At 42.8% G+C, this 23,646-nt stretch overlaps 1 protein-coding gene across 9 annotated transcripts in view; it reads right to left on the minus strand.

The window, feature by feature from the left end:
* The window catches only part of LOC115151117 (receptor-type tyrosine-protein phosphatase T), a 587,678-nt gene that overhangs the window by 28,666 nt on the left and 535,366 nt on the right, over positions 1-23,646 (minus strand). For 8 of the 9 annotated variants that reach the window (XM_029695125.1, XM_029695122.1, XM_029695121.1 and 5 more), the window contains 2 exons: positions 17,702-17,856; positions 11,147-11,282 (listed from right to left, as the gene is read on the minus strand). In XM_029695125.1, coding sequence (XP_029550985.1) covers positions 11,147-11,282; positions 17,702-17,856 — 291 coding nt within the window. The remainder of the gene's footprint in view (positions 1-11,146; positions 11,283-17,701; positions 17,857-23,646) is intronic. The other variant, XM_029695116.1, reaches the window with a different exon arrangement.

The following is a 23,646-nucleotide window of genomic DNA, read 5'->3' on the forward strand; positions in this document are numbered from 1 at the left end:
ATCGCACATCACATCTGATCTTGTATAATATTGCCAATAATCCCTCACCTTTAGTTGTCTTCATCAGAAAGCACTTCCAGGGATCCCAGGTCCACGACAAATGTATTTTCGGTCGAAAAAGTCCATCCTTTATGTTCAATTAGCTTGCTGTTGTTAGCGCGTCAGAAGGCTGTATCCAAATGTTGATACGGGCGTGGGACTTGGCTAACGAAAAATGACTTTTTTCCCTCCTGTAGGTTCGTTCAAACATGTCAAACGTTGTATAACATTAATCTTCAGGGCCTGTTTCAACAAGAGAGCCAATCAGATTCGAGTGGGACGATTTCATTGTGTTTCAAAACGTTTCCAAAGGTGGGGGCAGACACTGCCGCCGATGTCACAATGCTGATGGCCCTCCTACTGTGACCAATTGCCACATCGTCTCCTGCACTGAGTTTCGACAGCAGAAGCCTCAAAACACTTTGTAAAGACTGGGGACATCTAGTGGAAGCACTGGAAAGTGCTCAATTATCATTTTTTCACGTTGTGAATTACAGGGAAGGCTGTGAAGTTGAGTCCACAATTCAGAATCCCACTTCCTGGTTCAATCGGTCTCGGGGTTTTGACTGCCATACGAGTTCTGTTATACTCACAGACACCATTCAAACAGTTTTAGAAACTTTAGGGTGTTTTCTATCCATATAAAATAAGTATATGCATTTCCTGGCTTCTGAGTTTGATTAGTAGGCCGTTGAAAATGGGAACAAATTTTTTCCAAAATGCGCTGTGGCGCCCCCAGTGGTAGGATATACGCAAGAGGTTAAGCTCGAATCCCGCTCAAATCCCGTTAGCGGGATAGATTTGACAACATCCAGTGAAACTGCAGAGCGCCAAATTCAAACTACAGAAATATAAATATTCAACATTCATGAAAATATAAGTGTAATACATGAAAATAAAGCTTAACTTCTTGTTATTCCAGCCTCTGTGTCAGATTTCAAAAAGGCTTTACGGCGAAAGCATACCATGCAATTATCTGAGGACAGCGCCCGCATACAAAAACATGAAAACCACTTTCAACCAGGCAGGTGCGACACGAAAGTCAAAAATAACTATTTAATAAATGCCTTACCTTTGAAGATCTTCATCTTTTTGCAATCTCAAATGTCTCAGTGAAACAATGAATGGTCGTTTTGTTCGATAAATTCCTTTTTTATATCCAAAAAATGTCAATTTATTTGGCGCGTTTGATTCAGAAATACATCGGTTCCAATGACTACAAAGTATCTAATAAGTTACCTGTAAACTTGGTCCAAACATTTCAAACAACGTTCCTAATCCAACCTCAGGTATCCTAAAATTTAAATAATTGATTCAATTTAAGACGGGATAAACCGTTTCCAATACCGAAGAAAAATAACATGGAGAGCGGTCCTGTTCACGCGCAACGAAAGACTTGAGACCTTCTGAGTGACACATGAAAAGAAGAGGACTACTTCTTAATTTCTCAAAAGAAAAGCATTGATCAATTTCTAAAGACTGTTGACATCTAGTGGAAGCCATAGGAACTGCAATCTGGGCCCTAATAAATCAGGTTTCCCATAGAAACGCATTGGAAAACACAATTTCCTCAAAAAAAGAATTCCCTGGATGGATTGTGCTCGGGGTTTTGCCTGCCAAATCAGTTTTGTTATACTCACAGACATTATTCTAACAGTTTTAGAAACTTCAGAGTGTGCTAATCATATGCATATCCAAGCTTCTGGGCCTGAGTAACAGGCAGTTTACTTTGGGTATGCTTTTCATCCGGATGTGAAAATACTGCCCCCTATCCCTAATTAACATGTTAATTCACAGGTGACTCTAAGACATGTAATTACAAAATATTAATTACATAGTGGAACAAGAAAATATGTTAGAACATGAGTAATTACACATGTGGAATAACCTACAGCAAGTGGATGAACATCAATACGTCAAATCTTACACAGTTCTCCTTAGGCAGAACAAAACATTTTAAACACATAACCACATAGCCTCATGCTCTGTGATGAAACGGTTTCATAGCCTGAAAAGCACATTGCATACATTTGCAGTTTGAAGCATGTAAAGAAATCTCTTATGGAGAAGAAAGTGAACCGCAGAAAAAAAGGCAGCCATATAAGAAGTTCAAGAGGCTGTTTGTGGCTCAACAGTGGTTGCATTAAGTTCATCAAGTGGCCAGAGATATTAACCTGTTATGGATAGGGGGCAGTATTTTCACGGCCGGATAAAAAACGTACCCGATTTAATCTGATTATTACTCCTGCCCAGAAACTGGAATATGCATATAATTATTAGCTTTGGATAGAAAACACTCCAAAGTTTCTAAAACTGTTTGAATGGTGTTTGTGAGTATTTACAGAACTCATTTGGCAGGCCAAAACCTGAGAAGATTCCAAACAGGATGAGCCCTCTCTGACCATTTCTTGCCCTCCTTGATCATCTCTATCCAATACAGGGGATCTCTGCTGTTACGTGACACTTCCTACGGCTCCCATGGGCTCTCAGAAGGCGGCAAAAAGCTGAATGACGTAATTCCAAGCCCTGGCTGAAAAGCTTTAGCGCATTTGCTAAGTGGTCTATCAGCGGACAATGGGACTCATGCTCGTGCACGAGACGACCCCATGTTTTTATTCTATCGTCTTTGAACGGATACAACGACTCCCGGTTGGAATATTATCGCTTTTTTACGAGAAAATTAGCATTAAAATTATTTTAAACAGCGGTTGACATGCTTCGAAGTACGGTAATGGAATATTTAGACATTTTTTGTCGCGAAATGCGTCGTGCTCGTAACCCTTCTTTACCATTCTGATAGTGTCTTGAACGCACGAACAAAACGCCGCTGTTTGGATATAACAATGGATTATTTGGGACCAAACCAACATTTGTTATTGAATTAGAAGTCCTGGAAGTGCATTCTGACAAAGAACACCAAAGGTAATCAAACTTTTCTAATAGTAAATCGGAGTTTGGTGAAGGCTAAACTTGCTGGGTGTCTAAATAGCTAGCCCTGTGATGCCGGGCTATCTACTGAGAATATTGCAAAATGTGCTTTCACCGAAAAGCTATTTTAAAATCGGACATATCGAGTGCAAAGAGGAGTTCTGTATCTATAATCTATAATTCTTAAAATAATTGTTGTGTTTTTTGTGAATGTTTATCGTGAGTAATTTAGTAAATTCACCAGAAGTTTGCGGGGGGAATGCTAGTTCTGAACGTCACATGCTAATGTAAAAAAGCTGGTTTTTGATATAAATATGAACTTGATTGAACAAAACATGCATGTATTGTATAACATAATGTCCTAGGGTTGTCATCTGATGAAGATCATCAAAGGTTAGTGCTGCATTTAGCTGTGGTTTTGCTTTTTGTGACATTATATGCTAGCTTGAAAAATGGGTGTCTGATTATTTCTGGCTGGGTACTCTGCTGACATAATCTAATGTTTTGTTTTCGCTGTAAAGCTTTTTTGAAATCGGACAGTGTGGTTAGATAAAGGAGAGTCTTGTCTTTAAAATGGTGTAAAATAGTCATATTGTTGAAAAATTGAAGTTTTCGGATTTTAGAGGAGTTTGTATTTCGCTCCACGCCCATCATTGGATATTGGAGCAGGTGTTCCGCTAGCGGAACGTCTAGATGTAAGAGGTTTTAAAGCCTCTCCAAAATCTCAGCCATTGAATAGCATGAATAGCATTATGCATATTTTCACTCAACTATACAAAATTTCACTGGCATTAGAACAGGGGTGAGTAACATCCGGCCCGTGGGCCCACGAAACCATTCAATCCGTCCCAGAGAAGGTTTGAGCAAAAAAATGTATATCAGTGGCGGTCGATGCTGTTTAAGATTAGGGAGGACATTTTTTGTTATGAGTATTAGTCCAAACAGTTGCAAACGAGAGTTTCTATTAGGCAAACTCAGGTGGATTTATCCCTGTTTTGTTCCGTTTGCTTCCATTAAGAAAGGTTTTTCAACAGATCACTTTCATAGCAGCCACATAAAAACAGCGTCATCACTTTGCTTGTTATATAATTCCTTTTTGCATCTACGCGCACTCCTCCTCTAACCTTTTCCCTTCACGACTTTAGAGCACAACACAACTGATGTCTGACACCAGGCATAAACTTTCCAACTCAAACCTTCAAACCATAATTGCTAACCGTTACACACAGTTTACATCGTTGTTACCATATTAGCTATGGTTATACTCAACATAGCTACTAGAACTAACACGTTAGTAAACCCGCTACAATCACACTACAATGTACAGCAAGCAGTTTAGCAGTTTAGCCGCAGTGGCAATAAATTAATAAAACCAAAGGCTTACTTTGACTTGGAAGAGTTCCAGTGTTGGATAGCCTTAGCCAGCTAACTAACATAAATAGCATTCCTCTCTGTTTGAACCGGGTGTTTAAATAGGCAAAATTACAGTAGCTAGCTGCATTAGCTAGCTAAGTAAGTGAACGTGAGACAAAATAAAATCTACCTGACTCAAATTAAGATACTCCTGCAGCGCTATACACAGTCTCTCTCTCTCTCTAAGTCTATGGAAGGGGTTAAAACCATGGGCCTCCTAGGTTTTGTATTGAAGTCAAGAGGACAGAAAATAGCAGTCCTCAGGCTACACCATGGTGCTACCCCAGACAGTGTGGTTGAGGTTACTGTAGACCTTAATTGCAAAACAGTGTTTTAATCAGTTATTTGATGATGTGAATACAGTGGGGGAAAAAAGTATTTGATCCCCTGCTGATTTTGTACGCTTGCCCACTGACAAAGAAAGGATCAGTCTATAATTTTAATGGTAGGTTTATTTGAACAGTGAGAGACAGAATAACAACAAAAAAATCCAGAAAAACACATGTTATAAATTGATTTGCATTTTAACGAGGGAAATAAGTATTTGACCCCCTCTCAATCAGAAAGCTTTCTGGCTCCCAGGTGTCTTTTATACAGGTGACGAGCTGAGATTAGAGCACACTTAAAGGGAGTGCTCCTAACCGCAGCTTGTTACCTGTAAAAAAAGACACCTGTCCACAGAAGCAATCAATCAATCAGATTCCAATCTCTCCACCATGGCCAAGAACAAAGAGCTCTCCAAGGATGTCTGGGACAAGATTGTAGACCTACACAAGGCTGGAATGCTTGTGTAGGTCTACAAGCGTAGGTCTGCTTGTGTAGATCTCACCTCGTGGAGTTGCAAAGATCATGAGAACGGTGAGGAATCAGCCCAGAAATACACGGGAGGATCTTGTCAATGATCTCAAGGCAGCTGGGACTATAGTCACTAAGAAAACAATTGGTAACACACTACGCCGTGAAGGACTGAAATCCTGCAGCGCCCGCAAGGTCCACCTGCTCAAGAATACATATACATGCCCGTCTGAAGTTTGCCAATGAACATCTGAATGACTCAGAGGACAACTGGTGAAAGTGTTGTGGTCAGATGAGACTAAAATGGAGCTCTTTGACATCAACTCAACTCGCCGTGTTTGGAGGAGGAGGAATGCTGACTATGACCCCAAGAACACCATCTCCACTGTCAAACGTGGAAGTGGAAACATTATGCTTTGGGTGTGTTTTTCTGCTAAGGGGACAGGACAACTTCACCGCATCAAAGGGACGATGGACGGGGCCATGTACCGTCTGTAACTGTCGTCGTAGGAAGTGGACCAAGGCGCATCGGGTTGAGTGCTCATTTTTAACATTTATTGAACACTTAAACAAAAACAAGAAACCGAATGGACAACACACAGCAATGCAAAATCAACCTCCCACAATTCCCATAACAAACACACCCCTATACATAGGACCTTCAATCAGAGGCAACGAGGAACAGCTGCCTCCAATTGAAGGCCCAATCCCAATTAACTAAACATAGACCTAAACACCCTAGATCTAACATAGAAATACACAACATAGAACCTAACCAAAAACCCTGGACTAATCTAAACAAACACCCCTCTACAAAACACAAATACCAACAAACACCGAACCACAAAAACAAACACCCCCTGCCACGTCCTGACCAAACTATACTGCTCAAAAAAAAAAAATAACACATCCTAGATCTGAATGAATGAAATAATTTTATTAAATACTTTTTTCTTTACATAGTTGAATGTGCTGACAACAAAATCACACAAAAATAATCAATGGAAATCCAATTTATCAACCCATGGAGGTCTGGATTTGGAGTCACACTCAAAATTAAAGTGGAAAACCACACTACAGGCTGATCCAACTTTGATGTAATGTCCTTAAAACAAGTCAAAATGAGGCTCAGTAGTGTGTGTGGCCTCCACGTGCCTGTATGACCTCCCTACAACGCCTGGGCATGCTCCTGATGAGGTGGAGGATGGTCTCCTGAGGGATCTCCCCCCAGACCTGGACTAAAGCATCCGCCAACTCCTGGACAGTGAACCTGCTTTCATCTGTGAAGAGCACAGGGCGCCAGTGGCGAATTTGCCAATCTTGGTGTTCTCTGGCAAATGCCAAACGTCCTGCACGGTGTAAGCACAACCCCCACCTGTGGACGTCGGGCCCTCATACCACCCTCATGGAGTCTTTTTCTGACCGTTTGAGCAGACACATGCACATTTGTGGCCTGCTGGAGGTCATTTTGCAGGGCTCTGGCAGTGCTCCTCCTGCTCCTCCTTGCACAAAGGCGGAGGTAGCGGTCCTGCTGCTGGGTTGTTGCCCTCCTACAGCCTCCTCCACGTCTCCTGATGTACTGGCCTGTCTCCTGGTAGCGCCTCCATGCTCTGGACACTACGCTGACAGACACAGCAAACCTTCTTGCCACAGCTCGCATTGATGTGCCATCCTGGATGAGCTGCACTACCTGAGTCACTTGTGTGGGTTGTAGACTCCGTCTCATGCTACCACTAGAGTGAAAGCACCGGCAGCATTCAAAGTGACCAAAACATCAGCCAGGAAGCATAGGAACTGAGAAGTGGTCTGTGGTCCCCACCTGCAGAACCACTCCTTTATTGGGGGTGTCTTGCTAATTGCCTATAATTTCCACCTGTTGTCTATTCCATTTGCACAACAGCATGTGAAATTTATTGTCAATCAGTGTTGCTTCCTAAGTGGACAGTTTGATTTCACAGAAGTGTGATTGACTTGGAGTTACATTGTGTTGTTTAAGTGTTCCCTTTATTTCGAGCAGTGTATAATAACAAAATAACCCCTTTACTGGTCAGGACGTGACACCGTCAAATCTTGGGTGAGAACCTCCTTCCCTCAGCCAGGGCATTGAAAATGGGTCGTGGCTGGATATTCCAGCATGCCAATGACCCAAAACACACGGCCAAGGCAACAAAGGAGTGGCTCAAGAAGAAGCACATTAAGGTCCTGGAGTGGCCTAGCCAGTCTCCAGACCTTAATCCCATAGAAAATCTGTGGAGGGAGCTGAAGGTTCGAGTTGCCAAACGTCAGCCTCGAAACCTTAATGACTTGGAGAAGATCTGCAAAGAGGAGTGGGACAAAATCCCTCCTGAGATGTGTGCAAACCTGGTGGCCAACTACAAGAAACGTCTGACCTCTGTGATTGCCAACAAGGGTTTTGCCAAGTACGAAGTCATATTTTGCAGAGGGGTCAAATACTTATTTCCCTCATTAAAATGGAAATCATTTTATAACATTTTTGACATGCGTTTTTCTGGATTTTTTGTTGTTATTCTGTCCCTCACTGTTCAAATAAACCTACTATTAAAATTATAGACTGATCATTTCTTTGCAAGTGGGCAAACATTCAAAATCAGCAGGGGATCAAAGACTTTTTCCCCCCACTGTATATGTATTATAGTTTCATCTAAAAAGGATATATATTTATTTAATGTTTCACTTTTTTTTATTTTTATGAAATTCACAGAGTAGGATGGTATTCCTCTTCCTTCTCTGAAAAGCCTCCATTGATATATGTTAACCGTTCACAGGAGAGGCATTTTTTTCATCAAAATGCGTTTTGTTTTGCAGAAAGTCCTGGAACATGTGAAGTTTCATGTGCCTTAATAACAAACTTGTATTCCATCTGTAAATACAAATAAAATTGTTCAATTACGAGCCTAGTTGGTTTAGCCACGGAAAAAGGCAGGAACATTCCCACTAGCCATGATTGGCTGAGATAATGGATGTTATGGACATGGCGGGAGATGAGTTTGGATTGGTCTGCCAGGTAGCATGCTTCTTACTACAATGTGAGCTGCTCAGTATGCGTTGATAATCCTTTCTACCGCATCTTTTTTTAAATGTATAACGTTAGCCATTGAGAACTTAAAAAGTTCTGCTACTTTTCTCAACAACATGGACGCCCTAAATTTAACAGATGCTATTGACAGATCAGTTGGAAGAAGTTGTGACGTGCTACTTTCCACACATGCCACAGTCAGTGTGAACCGGAATGACTTGACACGACCCAAAAGAGAATTGGTGAAAAACAAAACAGAATTAAATGGTTGCAGTCTACCGTGAAGAAGCATTCATCCATGTATACAGGTAAGAGTCTAGCTACATTCTCAGATATTATACATGTTTTTAATTTTGTCAGAAAGTCATTTTCATTGCAAGTTAAAGCTTACTGTTAGCTAGCTAGCAGACGTTAGCATGCTGTCTCACTAGCTAACATTACGTGTATGATCTCTGTAGTAATATTATTCAAATCAGAAATCCATTTGCATTGCTAGTTATAGCCTAATGTTAGCTAGCTAACATTGAACCTAGTTGGTTAGCATTAGCTACCTGCAGATTCATACTACAGCTATGACAATCAGTTTGTATTGGTAGTAGTATGAGTTGTTATTACGTCAGTTCATTGCCTAGCTACCTAGCTAGCTACATGTCTAAACAAAATAGTGACCCATCCACTTAGCTAGTTGTGGCTGGGGGTGGATATAGCATTTTATTCACATGACCCATCAATTTAGACAAGTGTGTCTGGGTAAGTGTCATCTAATAATGATAAAATATTTATAATCTGGACACTTTCTGTTTTTTATATTTCTACGATGCAAATATGCAAGTAACCACTTCACTGTATGATTTACACCTTCTGTATCCTGTGCATGAAACAAATAAACTTAGATTGTATTTGATATAGTGTGTGTTTACCAGAGAAGGTAATGTGGAGAACAACTTGAGTTTGCTGTTGTATTACCGTTATTTAAGGGTGACTGGAAACTCCCACGGTTGTAACCCTCACTTAGCAAATACACTTGCAAACTCATTCACAGAATAAAAATGTGTGCGAACTAAGTTATCTATTATTCAGCATGTATTTAATATTAATAGGATCATTGGGATGGAAGATGCATGACTGAGAACTCTCCAGAGGTAGCTAGGCTCGCCTGGCTTGGGAAATATATCAGAGGAGACACCACACACATTTGATTAGAAGTGATATCACGCTTGCTGATGGTTTGTACGAATGGTTGCTAGTCGCAGAGTCATTGAGAATATACAATGTATATCAGTCTAGTGGGTACACATAAGTTAATGAAACAGTAGTAGTTATGGAGAATACTGATGCGTATTTACTATTAGCCCTTTTGTTGTTCTCACTATTGACATTGAAGTAGCACTCAGAGTATTTGAGGGGAGTAGTTTGAGAAAGATGGGAATCACAGAATTGTTAATCTTTATAAAATAATCAGTAGTTAGTTGGGATGCAAGGTGATTTGTAGATCAGTGATTCTGTTTGGCCCGGCTGAAATGTAGTTGATCTCAAACACACACACTATCTCACAGGTGCTGTTTCTCCACTAAGAACCACTTTCATCACTGACTGCGTGATCCACTGGAAAATGTAACCCTAATAGCCTGGAATGGCCTGTCTGGCAGATAAGGCCCAGGCTTATAGACCATAGAAAAAGAATCTGGTTTCAAGGTCTGGGGGGCTTTTCCCAGATAACATTTCTACGCTTTAGACTCTCCCTGCATATGACTCACCTTACATTATCATGTCTAAGCTTTACAATATCCTATTTCTATGTTTTACAGTGTCCCTCCATATGACGCACTTTAAAATATCCCTGCTGAATATTTCATGCAGAACAACTAACTGTGGGCAGTGCGTTATGACATAGGATCAGTCTGGTGATTGTCTGGGAAAGAGTAGCCATAGCAGGCTACTATTTGAGCCTTCTTAACCCTTTGCCATGGTGATGGCAAATGCTACGCTAACAGACTTGCTATGACTTTGAACTTTGGTTGCACTCCCTTTACACTTGGTATGAGGATGGCTAATGCTAACTGTGTAAATGCTAGTAATTACTATCAGTACCATTGAACAAAATAACATGTGAATGGCTAATGCTAAGGCTAACCTAAAAATACCATGTTAACGCTAGGTATAAGGATGGATAATGCTATGCTAATTGGCTAACTGCACTTTTAAACACTGTACCATTTTTTTATGTACCATGTCGTGGAAATTTGCAAGATTATGTTATAATGCTTGTATTGGATTATAATGGTTGTTTTTTTCAACAGAATAGAGTATTCTGTTAACTATTGTGTGTGTTTTACTGAGGATGGGCCTCTATGAGATAACACTGACAGAGGAGATTTACGATGTCTTTGGGTAATAAAGCCTAAAGAGCATTCCAGATAACATGAGCTAATGGCTCTGTTCTATACCGTACCAGGTAGAGACGGTTCCAGTTTGGAGTAAGAGGCCCAGACACTGGTCTATACAATGAAAACTGTTGACACAGCAGTTGCTGTCTGCTATGTTTTATAGATATCTTTCATACAAATCTTAACCTTGTGACCATTCTATGTATCTGTTGTTCGTCATGTAGGTTGAGAGGGGTGTATCCTGGCTATAAAAGATCTTTGTACTTTTGTGTTGTCACTTTCAATGGTTCATTAGAGATAGCGTATCATTGAAAGTCAAGTGCTTTTGCAAAGCTCTTATTATTAAAGATGTAGTTTAAGTATAACTCTGACTGGTGTGTGAAGTTTGTAACTCTCCACATTTGGTAATGCAGAAATTAGCCACAACCATTATGTGCCATTATGTATCAGGGCACTTTAATGACTAATACTTCAACTATGATACAGTACTGTTCTCTTCTTTACCCTCTATCCACACACAAGCTAATCAGTACATTACTTCACCAACCTCGGTTTGCACCATGTTAACCCTTTGTGAGCGTAGTTCGCGGATGCAGTTGAAGATGTCCACCACACCCTCGTTCTCGGCCATATCCAGCATAATGTCCACAGCTATGAAACAGCCTGTCCTTCCAGCCCCGGCACTGGAGAGAGAGAGGGGGGAGAGAGAGAAAGTATTTCTCAAATGACTGCCTCGCCTGGTTCACCAACTACTCAGATAGAGTTCAGTGTGTCAAATCGGAGGGCCTGTTGTCCGGACCTCTGGCAGTCTCTGTGTTGGTACCACAGGGTTCAATTCTCGGGCCGACTCTTTTCTCTGTATATATCAATGATGTCGCTCTTGCTGCGGGTGATTCCTTTATCCATCTCTACGCAGACGACATCATTCTGTATACATCTGGCCCTTCTTTGGACACTGTGTTAACAAACCTCCAAACGAGCTTCAATGTCATACAACACTCCTTCCGTGGCCTCCAACTGCTCTTAAACGCCAGTAAAACTAAATGCATGCTCTTCAACCGATTGCTGCCCGCACCCGCCCACCCGACTAGCATCACTACTCTGGACGATTCTGACTTAGAATATGTGGACAACTACAAATACCTAGGTGTCTGGCTAGACTGTAAACTCTCCTTCCAGACTGATATTAAACATCTCCAATCCAAAATTAAATCTAGAATCTGCTTCCTATTTCGCAACAAAGCCTCCTTCACTCACGCTGCCAAATTAGATGCAGTCTATCACAGTTCCATCCATTTTGTCACCAAAGCCCCATATACCACCCACCACTGCGACCTGTATGCTCTCGTCGGCTGGCCCTCTGGCTATTCGTCGCCAGACCCACTGGCTCCAGGTCATCTATAAGTCTTTGCTAGGTAAAGCTCCGCCTTATCTCAGCTCACTGGTCACAATAACAACACCCACCCGTAGCACACTCTCCAGCAGGAATATCTCACTGGTCATCCCCAAAGCCAACTCCTGCTTTGGCCGCCTTTCCTTCCAGTTCTCTGCTGCCAATGACTGGAACGAATTGCAAAAATTGCTTAAGTTGGAGACTTATATCTCCCGCACTAATTTTAAGCATCAGCTATCTGAGCAGCTTACCGATCGCTGCAGCTATACACAGCCCATCTGTAAATAGCCCATCCAACTACCTACCTCATCCCCATATTTTTTTCATTTACTTTTTTGCTCTTTTGCACACCAGTATTTCTACTTGCTCATCATCATCTGCACATCTATCACTCCAGTGTTAATCTGCTAAATTGTAATTACTTCGCTACCATGACCTATATATTGCCTTACCTTCTTACGCCATTTGCACACACTGTATATAGACTTTTTCTATTGTGTTATTGACTGTGCATTTGTTTATTCCATGTGTAACTCTGTTGTTGTTTGTGTCGCACTGCTTTGCTTTATCTTGGCCAGGTCGCAGTTGTAAATGAGAACTTGTTCTCAACCGGCCTACCTGGTTAAATAAAGGTGAAATATATATATATTTTTTATGTAATCAATGTCTCCAGTAAGGCCTTTTCTTTACAGTACACTCTTCAATTTTTTTTGTTATCTAGAACCTAAAAGGGTTCTTCGGCTGTCCCCATAGGAGAACCCTTTGAAGAGCCCTTTTTCGTATCAGGTAGAACTTTTTTGTGTTCCATTAAGAACCCTTTCTACAGAGGGTTCTACCTGGAACCCAAAAGGGTTCAACCTGGAACCAAAAAGGCTTCACCTATGGGGACAGCCAAAGAACCCTTTTGGAGTGTGCAGTTCCTAATCTATGCTCTGTAATTGACCTGCCACAGTTAGCGGCGGCAGTGACACATGAAGACACATGCCCTATGATAAACATATTTTGAACTGCGCTGCGCTGCGCTGCCACAGTTAGCCAAAAGAGGCAGGACTGCCTTATGGTGCTGACAAACAGCACACTCCATCAGCCCCTGCGAGTGACAGGTAGGGGTTAGAGCTATTTCCCCTTACCCCGGTGATAGGAGTTAAGGAAACACACCCAGCAGAACGGGCTGTGAGTGTGGGAGGGAAGGAGTTGTGATGGAAGGGAGATAGTGGTGGAGAAGAGGTAGAGGAGAGGGGGGCTGCTTAGCCATCATTCACTCGGCAGCATCCTGACAGGTCCCAGCTCCGGATCTCAGGAGCTGGGGGCCACTCAGTAACTCGGCAACCTGTCAGACAGCCTGTCAGCTGCCGGTGATTAATGGTGAGAGCGGCAAACAACTGGTTCCTGGCAGGGGGATAACAGCCAAGGAGTGCCCCAGGAAATGTGAAATTACTCAGTTTGTCAATGGGGGCCTACGCTCTGTGGGCCAAAGTTTATCCTGTTGGCCTTCATCTGCATCCCATCTATATTTTAGTTAAGTGGGGGAATGGCTGCCAACCTCCATGTAGCTCCATTGGACATTCGTTGTCAGCGCTCAACGAGGGAATTCGGTGGGGGAGTGATTGGAGCATTGTATTTCAAAAGCCAGGCTGACCTTTTTAGGAGAACTTGAAATCGGCAACGCTTTGGATCGTGGAAAAGCGACGGAGTAAGGAATGAGAGGTAGGTTAAATATAGTGGGCCGTTACGGAGACTAGTCTCTAGTCGGAAATATGGGTCGGCAGGTAGCCTAGAGGTTAGAGCGATGGTTGCTGGATCAAATCCCAGAGCTGACAAGGTAAAAATCTGTTCCCCGGGTGCCGAAGATGTGGATGTCAATTAAGGCAGCCCCCAGAACCTCTCTGATTCAGAGGGGTTGGGTTAAATGCAGAAGACACATTTCAGTTGAAGGCATTCAGTTGTACAACTGACTAGGTATTTCCCTTTCCCCTAAATGGGACGCATGCAAAAAGTTTGAGCTTTTTGATGTCAATGCCTTTTCTGCCTATTGCCCTAGCGTAAACAATCCCAGGACACAAACTAGTTCAATGTTTTACATTTAGCAGATGCTCTTATCCAGAGCGACTTTCAGTAGTAAATGCATACATTTTCTTACTGGTCCCCCATGGGAAACAAACTCATAGCCCTGGTTTTGCAAGAGCCATGCTCTACCAACTGAGCTACACAGGACCTAGCAAGATGGAGGATGTTTTTAAGGACTGCATTTCACAAGTGGCTAGTTTGCATCAGCTACTTTCACATGGCGTTATGGCTAACTGACGGTTTCTGTTGTTGTATTTGTATTTATTATGTTGCGACACCAGTGAATTTGACAACTAATAAACATTACCTACCTAGCGGGTGGCCATCTACAGACAGGACTTTGCTATTTAGCTAGCTAGCTATTGAGCTTGCTAGCAAACTCAGATATACTTGAAAATGAGGATTCAGCTGGAAAAATGCTTGACTGTGTTGCTGTGCAATGGATATGAAGCCGATGAGAGCTCTCCCATTTCTGTTCTAGCTGTTATGATTACCTAGTAGGTCAGTGCTGACCACAAATGCTTATTTGCTTGCTAGTAAAATAAACTTCCTGTTCCTACAGATGGTTAACTAGCTAGCTTCCTGTTGTTTATCTTATTCAATGCTCACTAAATACATTTGCATTGAAGTTAGCTAGTCACAGCAGTACCCACTGGCAACAAACTGGTTCAGTAAATGTTGTTTCCACGTCATTTCAACCCCAAAATTATATGTGATGATGTTGAATCAACATGGAAAAGTGATTGGATTTGCAAAAAGTCATCAACGTAAGGGAATTTAGTATTTTTTCCCCAAAAACATTTAACCTAAATCCAATGAAAGGGTGACATTCTATTTTGATTTCACATTAAATTCACATTAGTTGACAACTTAACCAAATGTAAATAAAAACTAGACGTTGAACTGACGTCTGTGCCCATTGGGTAGCTATCTATTTGTATAGCTCTCTAGCAAAGCAATAGATATCTTATCTATGTCTATGGTTATAGCTAATTTGCACATAGACAATGTTATAGTAGTCTTGCTATGGGGGTTACAAGCATCTTTAGATGACACAGAATAAAGGCTTTTGTGAAGAGTAGTTAACACAAGTAGTATTTAAAACTAACCAGTGACAGGGTTGTCTACCATTTACAGTTTTGTATAATTTTACGAACACCTTGCAAAAACACCTATGCAAAATCCTAGCACCCCTCTCCATCTAGCCTTTTCCATTCTAGGTATGTGTTAAAACCTACCTGACTCAAACTAAGAGACTCCTGCAGCACTATACACAGAGGCCGGCTGGCTGGCTCTCTTTCTCTCTCTCTCTCTCTCTCTCTCTCTCTGTCTTTCTCTCTCTCACACACACACACGCAACACTAGCAACTTACTCGCCCCAAGTGACGTTACAGACAGAGAAAACTAGCTATTCAATATGTTCATACTACTACCAGCTTACCTTTGCTACACTCCCACCCATTGGTTATTGTCATATCTAACGGCAGCAGAGGCCACTGGAGGTGCCATGGTGATGCCCCCCCACTTGCCCTTCAGCACGTGCATCATGGCCCTTAGCACAGCCTGTAAATTCTAATCTCCCCCCTCTCTTTCTCTCTCTATTATCTTCTGCTGTAGGAGCAGAGAAGATGAAGAGGCAGCAATCAATATGGTACTATGACAGCTCATCTACATCCCTGGTGATATGGATGACGACAGACAACGAAAGTGCTCAAAGAGAGCCAAGTCACCCGGCCCCCACTCACACATGAGTTGTGCCACAAATGCACTCAACTGAAGGGTTCTACAAAGTCCCAAAGGATAAGACAGGGTAAGAGAGAGAGAGAGAGAGAGATGGCTTTTCTCTAGAATTTACTTTATTTATTTATGGTACTGACTGCCCAAACACACCTGGATCCACAGGTTTAACTGAATCGATCTTTGATTCCTGGAGGGACACGTGTCTGCTGGTTTTGGTTATTTCCTTTCAATTTGTGTCCAATTAAGACGTAGACAACCAGGTGAGAGGAGTTCCTAACTAATTAATGACTACTTAAAGCATTGTCAAAATTGGGGGGCAGGAAAGAAACTTGCCAGTGAGCATGGGTAGTACAGTATCTAGCTACAGTAGAATAAATTTGTGATTGACATTGGTGTTTGTCAACAGAGGGCACCCAAGAAGAAACATAATTACCTCAGTAAAGGTAAGGAAAATGTTTAGCCTGTAGTAGAGTTAATTTATAACAAAAACATATGTTTGATTAGCTAGTAGATTATTAATGGCTAGTGAGCAAGTTAAAGCTAGTATTAACTGGTTAGCTAACTGGATGTCTAAATTACTATAAGCTGACAAATGCTAGGTAGCTAGCTAGCACAAGTTTCTGGCTACCAGACAGTAATGTTTTACAAGTTGCAGTCGTGTAATTTGTCCCTCCTTTTAGTATAGATGGGTTGTTATACCATTTATAAAATGTATTTGATGATTTATGTGCCATAATTACAATGAGGACATGGTGTTCCTCGCCTCTTTCCAGGGCGAATGCCAGTTGTTCTCCCCTGCTGCTAAGCGCTGCTAAGCATTATGTTTCTCCAAGGTCGGGATATCAGAGATTATATGGTGGATGTCACTCTCCCGCGACAGGTGTGAACCCTCCTTTTTACCCAGGCAATTCTTAAAGGTTAATGTCATCAATCCAATGTATGAGAGTGCGAAGATAAGAAGGGACAGGGGATAAAGTGGCAGTATAACATTTGCTATAGTCTCTTCCATTCTCATCCTTGGATGTATTAGAGGGAGAAAGGTGCCCCGTGCTTCATGGGAGCAGAAAGCACAACGCCTGGCACTTGAGTTAATCCACTCTGAAAAAGTCTTAGTCACATCTGCTTTGTTTTGAGAGTCCCGAGCCAAAAGTGAAATTGCATTGTGCTATTTAGCAGCCTCTCCATGTCACATCTCATTGTGTACATGCACTCCCCCCATCCATCCCTCTCCCCCACTCCCCCTCACCTCCCTCCACCTCTCCCCCTTTGCCTGTCTGAGCTAAATGCCTCGGTCTCAAGGGGTGGATGTTTGAGTGGGCTGCAGAAGGGTGAAGGAGAGAGAGCGAGAGAGAGAGGCCTTAGTCTCCCATCGCTCTCGCTCATTCACTAAAGATGAAAGTGACGGCTCCCAGCTACTGTGGTGGTTATTTCTGTGGGGATCTGGGGAGTGCATGGGCCTGTGGGGTAGTAGGAGGTGGTAGTCAAAGAGAGTGTGCAGGTATTTGGGAGTTACCTGAATCCGAGTTTAGTTCCATTAATCAGCCCCCTTATTTTTTCTTGCCCTATAGTTTGGGAATTAACTCTGCTGTCTGATTCCACAGTAAGTTACTAAGCAGTCATGTAATGGAGGCTGTTCGAAACCCATTACTGTGATGGGGAAATGCGTCTGAGACCTGAAGACTTGAGTTAGAACCTTGAGCTAATGCGTAGGCTTTAGCTCAGCAGGCTAATAGTCTTGTAGCGCACAGGCCGTTGACATACTGAATGAATATGTTCAACTTGAGTCAACTTATCTGATGAAAAAGGAATACATAAATACATATTCGAAAGCCATGAGTGATAAATATGTCATCCCAGTCGTCCTGTGTTATTTGACCCACCCTCAGCATGGTCAGTATATACCTGCAGTGGGCCACGATGGGGCCGGCATCGGGAGGGTTGAGGAACTTCACCTGGCGGACGAAGCCTAGGAGGCCAGTAGCGTAGCAGGGCACCCCGTGGTCAGGCCAGCTAGTGAAGTGGAATTGACGGATCTCCCGAATCTCGTGGTGGCCCTTCTGAAAGAAAACAAATTGGAGGCTCAAATAGAGACAAACAGTGGACTTCCTGAAAACATTTGGCTCAGTCGATTCCTATGAAAAATGTATGTATGACCATATGTCGCTTTGGATAACGTCTGCTAAATGGCATATACTATTTTATAAACTGTGGGCTGACAACAAAATGGAGGCTCAAATGTAGGCATTAAATCAAATTGTATTCATCACATGTTTTGTAAACAACAGTTGTGGACTAAGAGTTAAATGCTTCCCAACATCGCAGCGAGAAAGAAAATACAGAAATAATAGAAAAGTAAAACATGTAATAATAAAATTAATAATAGATAATAAACGATAACGTGGCTATACACAAGGGGTACCAGTACCGAGTCGATGTGCAGGGGTACAAGGTAATTGCGGTAGATAACCTTTATTTAACTAGGCAAGTCAGTTAAGAACAAATTATTATTTACAATGACGGCCAAATCCGGACAACGCTGAGCCAATTGTGCGGCGCCCTATGGGACTCCCAATCATGGCCGGATGTGATACTGCCAAAGTGACAGTTAATAAACAGTAGCAGCAGCGTATGTGATGAGTCAAAAAGGTTAGTGCAAAAAGGGTCAATGCAGATAGTTAAATAGTTAAAGAAATAGCTACCCGGACTAACTATTTAGCAGTCTTATGGATTGGGGGTAGAAGCTGTTCAGGGTTCTGTTGGTTCCAGACTTGGTGCATCGGTACCGCTTGCCATGCGGTAGCAGAGAGAACAGCCAATGACTTGGGTGGCTGGAGTCTTTGACAATTTTTAGGGTCTTCCTCTGACACCGCCTGGTATAGAGGTCCTGGATTGCAGGACGCTTGGCCCCAGTGATGTACTAGGCCATCCACACTACTCTCTGTAGCGCCTTGCAGTCGGATGCCAAGCAGTTGCCATAACAAGCAGTGATTCAGACAGTCAAGATGCTCTTAAGGGTGCAACTGTAGAACTTATTGAGGATCTAATTTGTAAGTCGCTCTGGATAAGAGCGTCTGCTAAATGACGTAAATGTAAATGATCTGAGGGCCCATACAAAATTGTTTCAGCCTCCTGAGGGGGAAGAGGCCCTCTTCACGACTGCGTAAGTGTTTGGACCATGATTGATCCTTAGTGATATGGGCAAAGAGGAACTTGAAGCTCTCAACCCACTCCACTACTGCCCCATCAATGTGAATTGGGGCATGCTCGGCCCTCCGTTTCCTGTAGTCCATGATCAGCTCCTTAGTTTTGCTGACGTTGAAGGAGAGGTTGTTGTCCTGGCAAGTCTCTAACCTCTTCCCTACAGGCTGTCTCATCGTCGTTGGTGATCAGACCTACCACCATTTTGTTGTCAGCAAACTTAATGATGGTGTTGGAGTCGTGCAGTCATGGAGGAAGAGGCAGTACAGGAGGGGATGAATCACACACCCTGAGGGGCCCCCGTGTTGTGGGTCAGTGTGACAGATGTGTTGTTCCCTACCCTCACCACCTTGGGGTGTCCCGTCTGTAAGTCCAGGATCCAGTTGCAGAGGGAGGTGTTTAGTCCCAGGGTCCTTAGCTTAGTGATGAGCTTGGAGGGCAGTATGGTGATGAAAGCTGAGCTGTAGTCAATGAGTAGCATTCTCACGTACAGTGCATTCGGAAAGAATTCAGACCTCTGGACTTTCTCCAATTTTATTTTACATGACAGCTTTATTCTAAAATGTTTTAAATTAATTTTAATTAGCTCAATCTACACACAATACCCCATAATGACAAAGCGAAAACAGTTTTTTTTTAGACAAGTACTCAAACTCGAAATTGAGTTGAGGTGCATCCTGTTTCCATTGATCATCCTTGAGATATTTCTTCATCTTGATTGAAGTGCACCTGTGGTAAATTCAATTGATTGGACATCATTTGGAAAGGTCATTTGTCTTTAGAAGGTCCCACAGTTGACAGTGCATGTCAGAACAAAAAACAAGCCATGAGGTTGAAGGAATTGTCCGTAGAGCTCCGAGACAGGATTGCGCCGAGGCACAAAGAGTACCGAGTGGGGAAGAGTACCAAAACATTTCTGCAGCATTTAAGGTCCCCAAGAACACAGTGGCCTCCATCATTCTTAAATGGAAGAAGTTTAGGACCACCAACACTCTTCCTAGAGCTGGCCGCCCGGCCAAACTGAGAGATCGAGGGAGAAGGGCCTTGGCCAGGGAGGTGACCAAGAATCCGATGGTCACCCTGACAGAGCTACAGTTCCTCTTTGGAGATGGGAGAACCTTCCAGAATGACAACCATCTTTGCAGCACTCAACCAATCACCCCTTTATGGTGGAGTGGCCAGACAGAAGCTCCTCCTCAGTAAAAGGCACATGACAGCCCACTTGGAGTTTCCCAAAAGGCACCTAAAGGATTCTCAGACCATGAGAAACAAGATTCTCTGGTCTGACGAAAACAAGATTGAACTCTTTGGCCTGAATGCCAAGCGCCACATCTCAAGGTAACCTGGCACCATCCCTACAGTGAAGCATGGTGGTGGCAGCATCATGCTGTGGTGATGTTTTTCAGCGGCAGGGACTGGGAGACTAGTCAGGATCGAGGGAAAGATGAACAGAGCAAAGTACAGAGAGATCCTTGATGAAAACCTGCTCCAGAGTGCTCAGCACCTCAGACTGGGTTGAAGGTTCACCTTCCAACAGGACAACAACCCTAAGCACACAGCCAAGGCAACACAGGAGTTGATTAAGGACAAGTCTCTGAATGTCCTTGAGTGGCCCAGCCAGAGCCCGGACTTCAACCCCATCTCTGGAAAGACCTGAAAATAGCTGTGCAGCAACATTTCCCATCCAACATGACAGAGCTTGAGAGGATCTGCAGAAAAGAATGGGAGAAACTCCCCAAATATAGGTGTGCCAAGCTTGTAGCATCATACCCAAGAAGATATGGGGCTGTAACCACTCCCAAAGGTGCTTCAACAAAGTACTGAGTAAAGGGTCTGTCAGTTAAGTCAGTTAAGAACAAATTCCTATTTACAATGATGGCTTACACCAGCCAAACACAAACGTCGCTGGGCCAATTGTGCACCGCCATATGGAACTCCCATTCACAGCCGGTTGCGATACAGCCTGGACTCAAATCAGGGTTTCTGTAGTGGCGCCTCTAGCACTAAGATGCAGTGCCTTAGACCGCTGCGCCACTTGGGAGCCCAATGTTTGAAACAACTCTGGTTGTCTGCTTGAAACATGTAAGTATTAAAGACTGGGTCAGGGAGAGTTTTAACATGTCAGTGAAGACACTTGCCAGCTGGTTGGCACATGCTCTGAGTACACGTCCTGGTAATCCGTCTGTCCCTACTGCCTTGTAAATGTTAACCTGTTTAAAGTGCCTTACATGATCTACAGAGACCGTGATCGTCCGGAACAACTAGTGCTCTCACGCATGGTTCAGTGTTGCTTGCCTCGAAGCAAGCATAGAAGGCATTTCGCTTATCTGGTAGGCTTGTGTTGCTGGGCAGCTCATGGCTGGGTTTCCGTTTGTAATCCCTGATCGTTTGCAAGCCCTGCCACATTCGACGAGAGTCAGAGCTGGTGTAGTAGGATTCGATCTTAGTCCTGCATTGATGCTTTGCCTGTTTGATGGTTCGTTGGAGGGTGTAACGGGATTTCTTATGTGTCCTTGAAAGCAGCAGCTCTAGCCTTTAGCTCAGTGCGGATGTTGTCCATGGCTTCTGGTTTGGATATGTACATATGGTCACGGTGGGGACAACGTTGTCGATACACTTATTATTGAAGACGGTGACTGTTGTAAACTCTTCAATTTTAACCAGGTAGGCTAGTTGAGAACAAGTTCTCATTTACAACTGCGACCTGGCCAAGATAAAGCGAAGCACTTCGACACATACAACAACAGAGTTACACATGGAATAAACAAAACATACAGTCAATAATACAGTAGAAAAAGTCTATATACAGTGTGTGCAAATGAGGTAGGATAAGGGAGGTAAGGCAATACATAGGCTATGGTGGCGAAGTAGTTACAATATAGCATTTAAACACTGGAATGGTAGATGTGCAGAAGATGAATGTGCAAGTAGAGATAATGGGGTGCAAAGGAGCAAGATAAATAAATACATTATGGGGATGAGGTAGTTGGATGGGCTATTTACAGATGGGCTATGCACAGGTGCAGTTATCTGTGACAGCTGGTGCTTAAAGCTAGTGAGGGATATATGATTCTTCAGCTTCAGTGATTTTTGCAGTTCGTTCCAGTCATTGGCAGCAGAGAACTGGAAGGAAAGGCGGGTATATTCAATGCCATCGGGTATGTCCCGGAACATGTTCCAGTCTGTGCTAGAGAAACAGTACTGTAGGTTAGCATCTGCTTCATCAGACCACTTCCGTATTGAGCGTGTCACTGGTACTTCTTGTTTGAGTTTTTGCTTGTTGTAAGCAGGAATCAGGAGGATAGAGTTACAGTTGAAGTCGGAAGTTTACATACACCTTAGTCAAATACATTTAAACTCAGCTTTCACAATTCCTGACATTTAAAAATTCCCTTAAATTCCCTCCTTTAAATTGTTTAACTTGGATCAAACATTTCGGGTAGCCTTCCACAAGCTTCCCACAATAAGTTGGGTGAATTTTGGCCAATTCCTCCTGACAGAGCTGGTGTAACTGACTCAGGTTTGTAGGCACCCTTGCTCGCACACGCTTTTCAGTTCTGCCTACACATTGTCTATAGGATTGAGGACAGGGCTTTGTGATGGCCACTCCAATACCTTGACTTTGTTGTCCTTAACCCATTTTGCCACAACTTTGGAAGTATGCTTGGGGTCATTGTCCATTTGGAAGACCCATTTGCGACCAAGCTTTAACTTCTTGACTGATGTCTTGAGATGTTGCTTCAATATAACCACATCATTGTCCTACATCATAATGCCATCTATTTTGTGAAGTGCACCTGTCCCTCCTGCAGCAAATCACCCCCACAACATGATGCTGCCACCCCTGTGCTTCATGGTTGGGAAGGTGTCCTACGGCTTGCAAGCCTCCCCCTTTTTCCTCCAAACGTAACAATGGTCATTATGGCCAAACGGTTCTATTTTTGTTTCATCAGACCAAAGTAGGATTTTTGTCCCCATGTGCAGCTGCAAACCGTAGTCTGGCTTTTTATGGTGGTTTTGGAGCAGTGGCATCTTCCTTGCTAAGCGGCCTTTCAGGTTATGTCGATATAGGACTCATTTTACTGTGGATATAGATACTTCTGCACCTGTTTCCTCCAGCATCTTCACAAGGTCCTTTGCTGTGTTTCTGGGATTGATTTGCACTTTTCGCACCAAAGTACATTCATCTTTAGGAGAGAGAACGCGTCTCCTTCCTGAGCGGTATGATGGCTGGGTGGTCCCATGGTGTTTATACAGGCATTTGGAAATTGCTCCCAAGGATGAACCAGACTTGTGGAGGTCTACAATTTTTTTTCTGATGTCTTTGCTGATTTCTTTTGATTTTCCCATGATGTCAAGCAAAGAGGCACTGAGTTTGAAGGTAGGCCTTGAAACACATCCATAGGTACACCTCCAATTGACTCAAATGATGTCAAATGGCCCATCAGAAACTTCTAAAGCCATAACATCATTTTCTGGAATTTCCAAGCTGTTTAAAGACACAATCAACTTAGTGTATGTAAACTTCTGACCCACTGGAATTGTGATACTGTGAATTATAAATGAAATAATCTGTCTGTAAACAATTGTTGGAAAAATTACTTTTGTCATGTACAAAGTAGATATCCTAACCGACTTGCCAAAACTAT

Source organism: Salmo trutta, chromosome 16 (assembly GCF_901001165.1).
Source record: "Salmo trutta chromosome 16, fSalTru1.1, whole genome shotgun sequence".
Lineage (NCBI taxonomy): Eukaryota > Metazoa > Chordata > Actinopteri > Salmoniformes > Salmonidae > Salmo > Salmo trutta.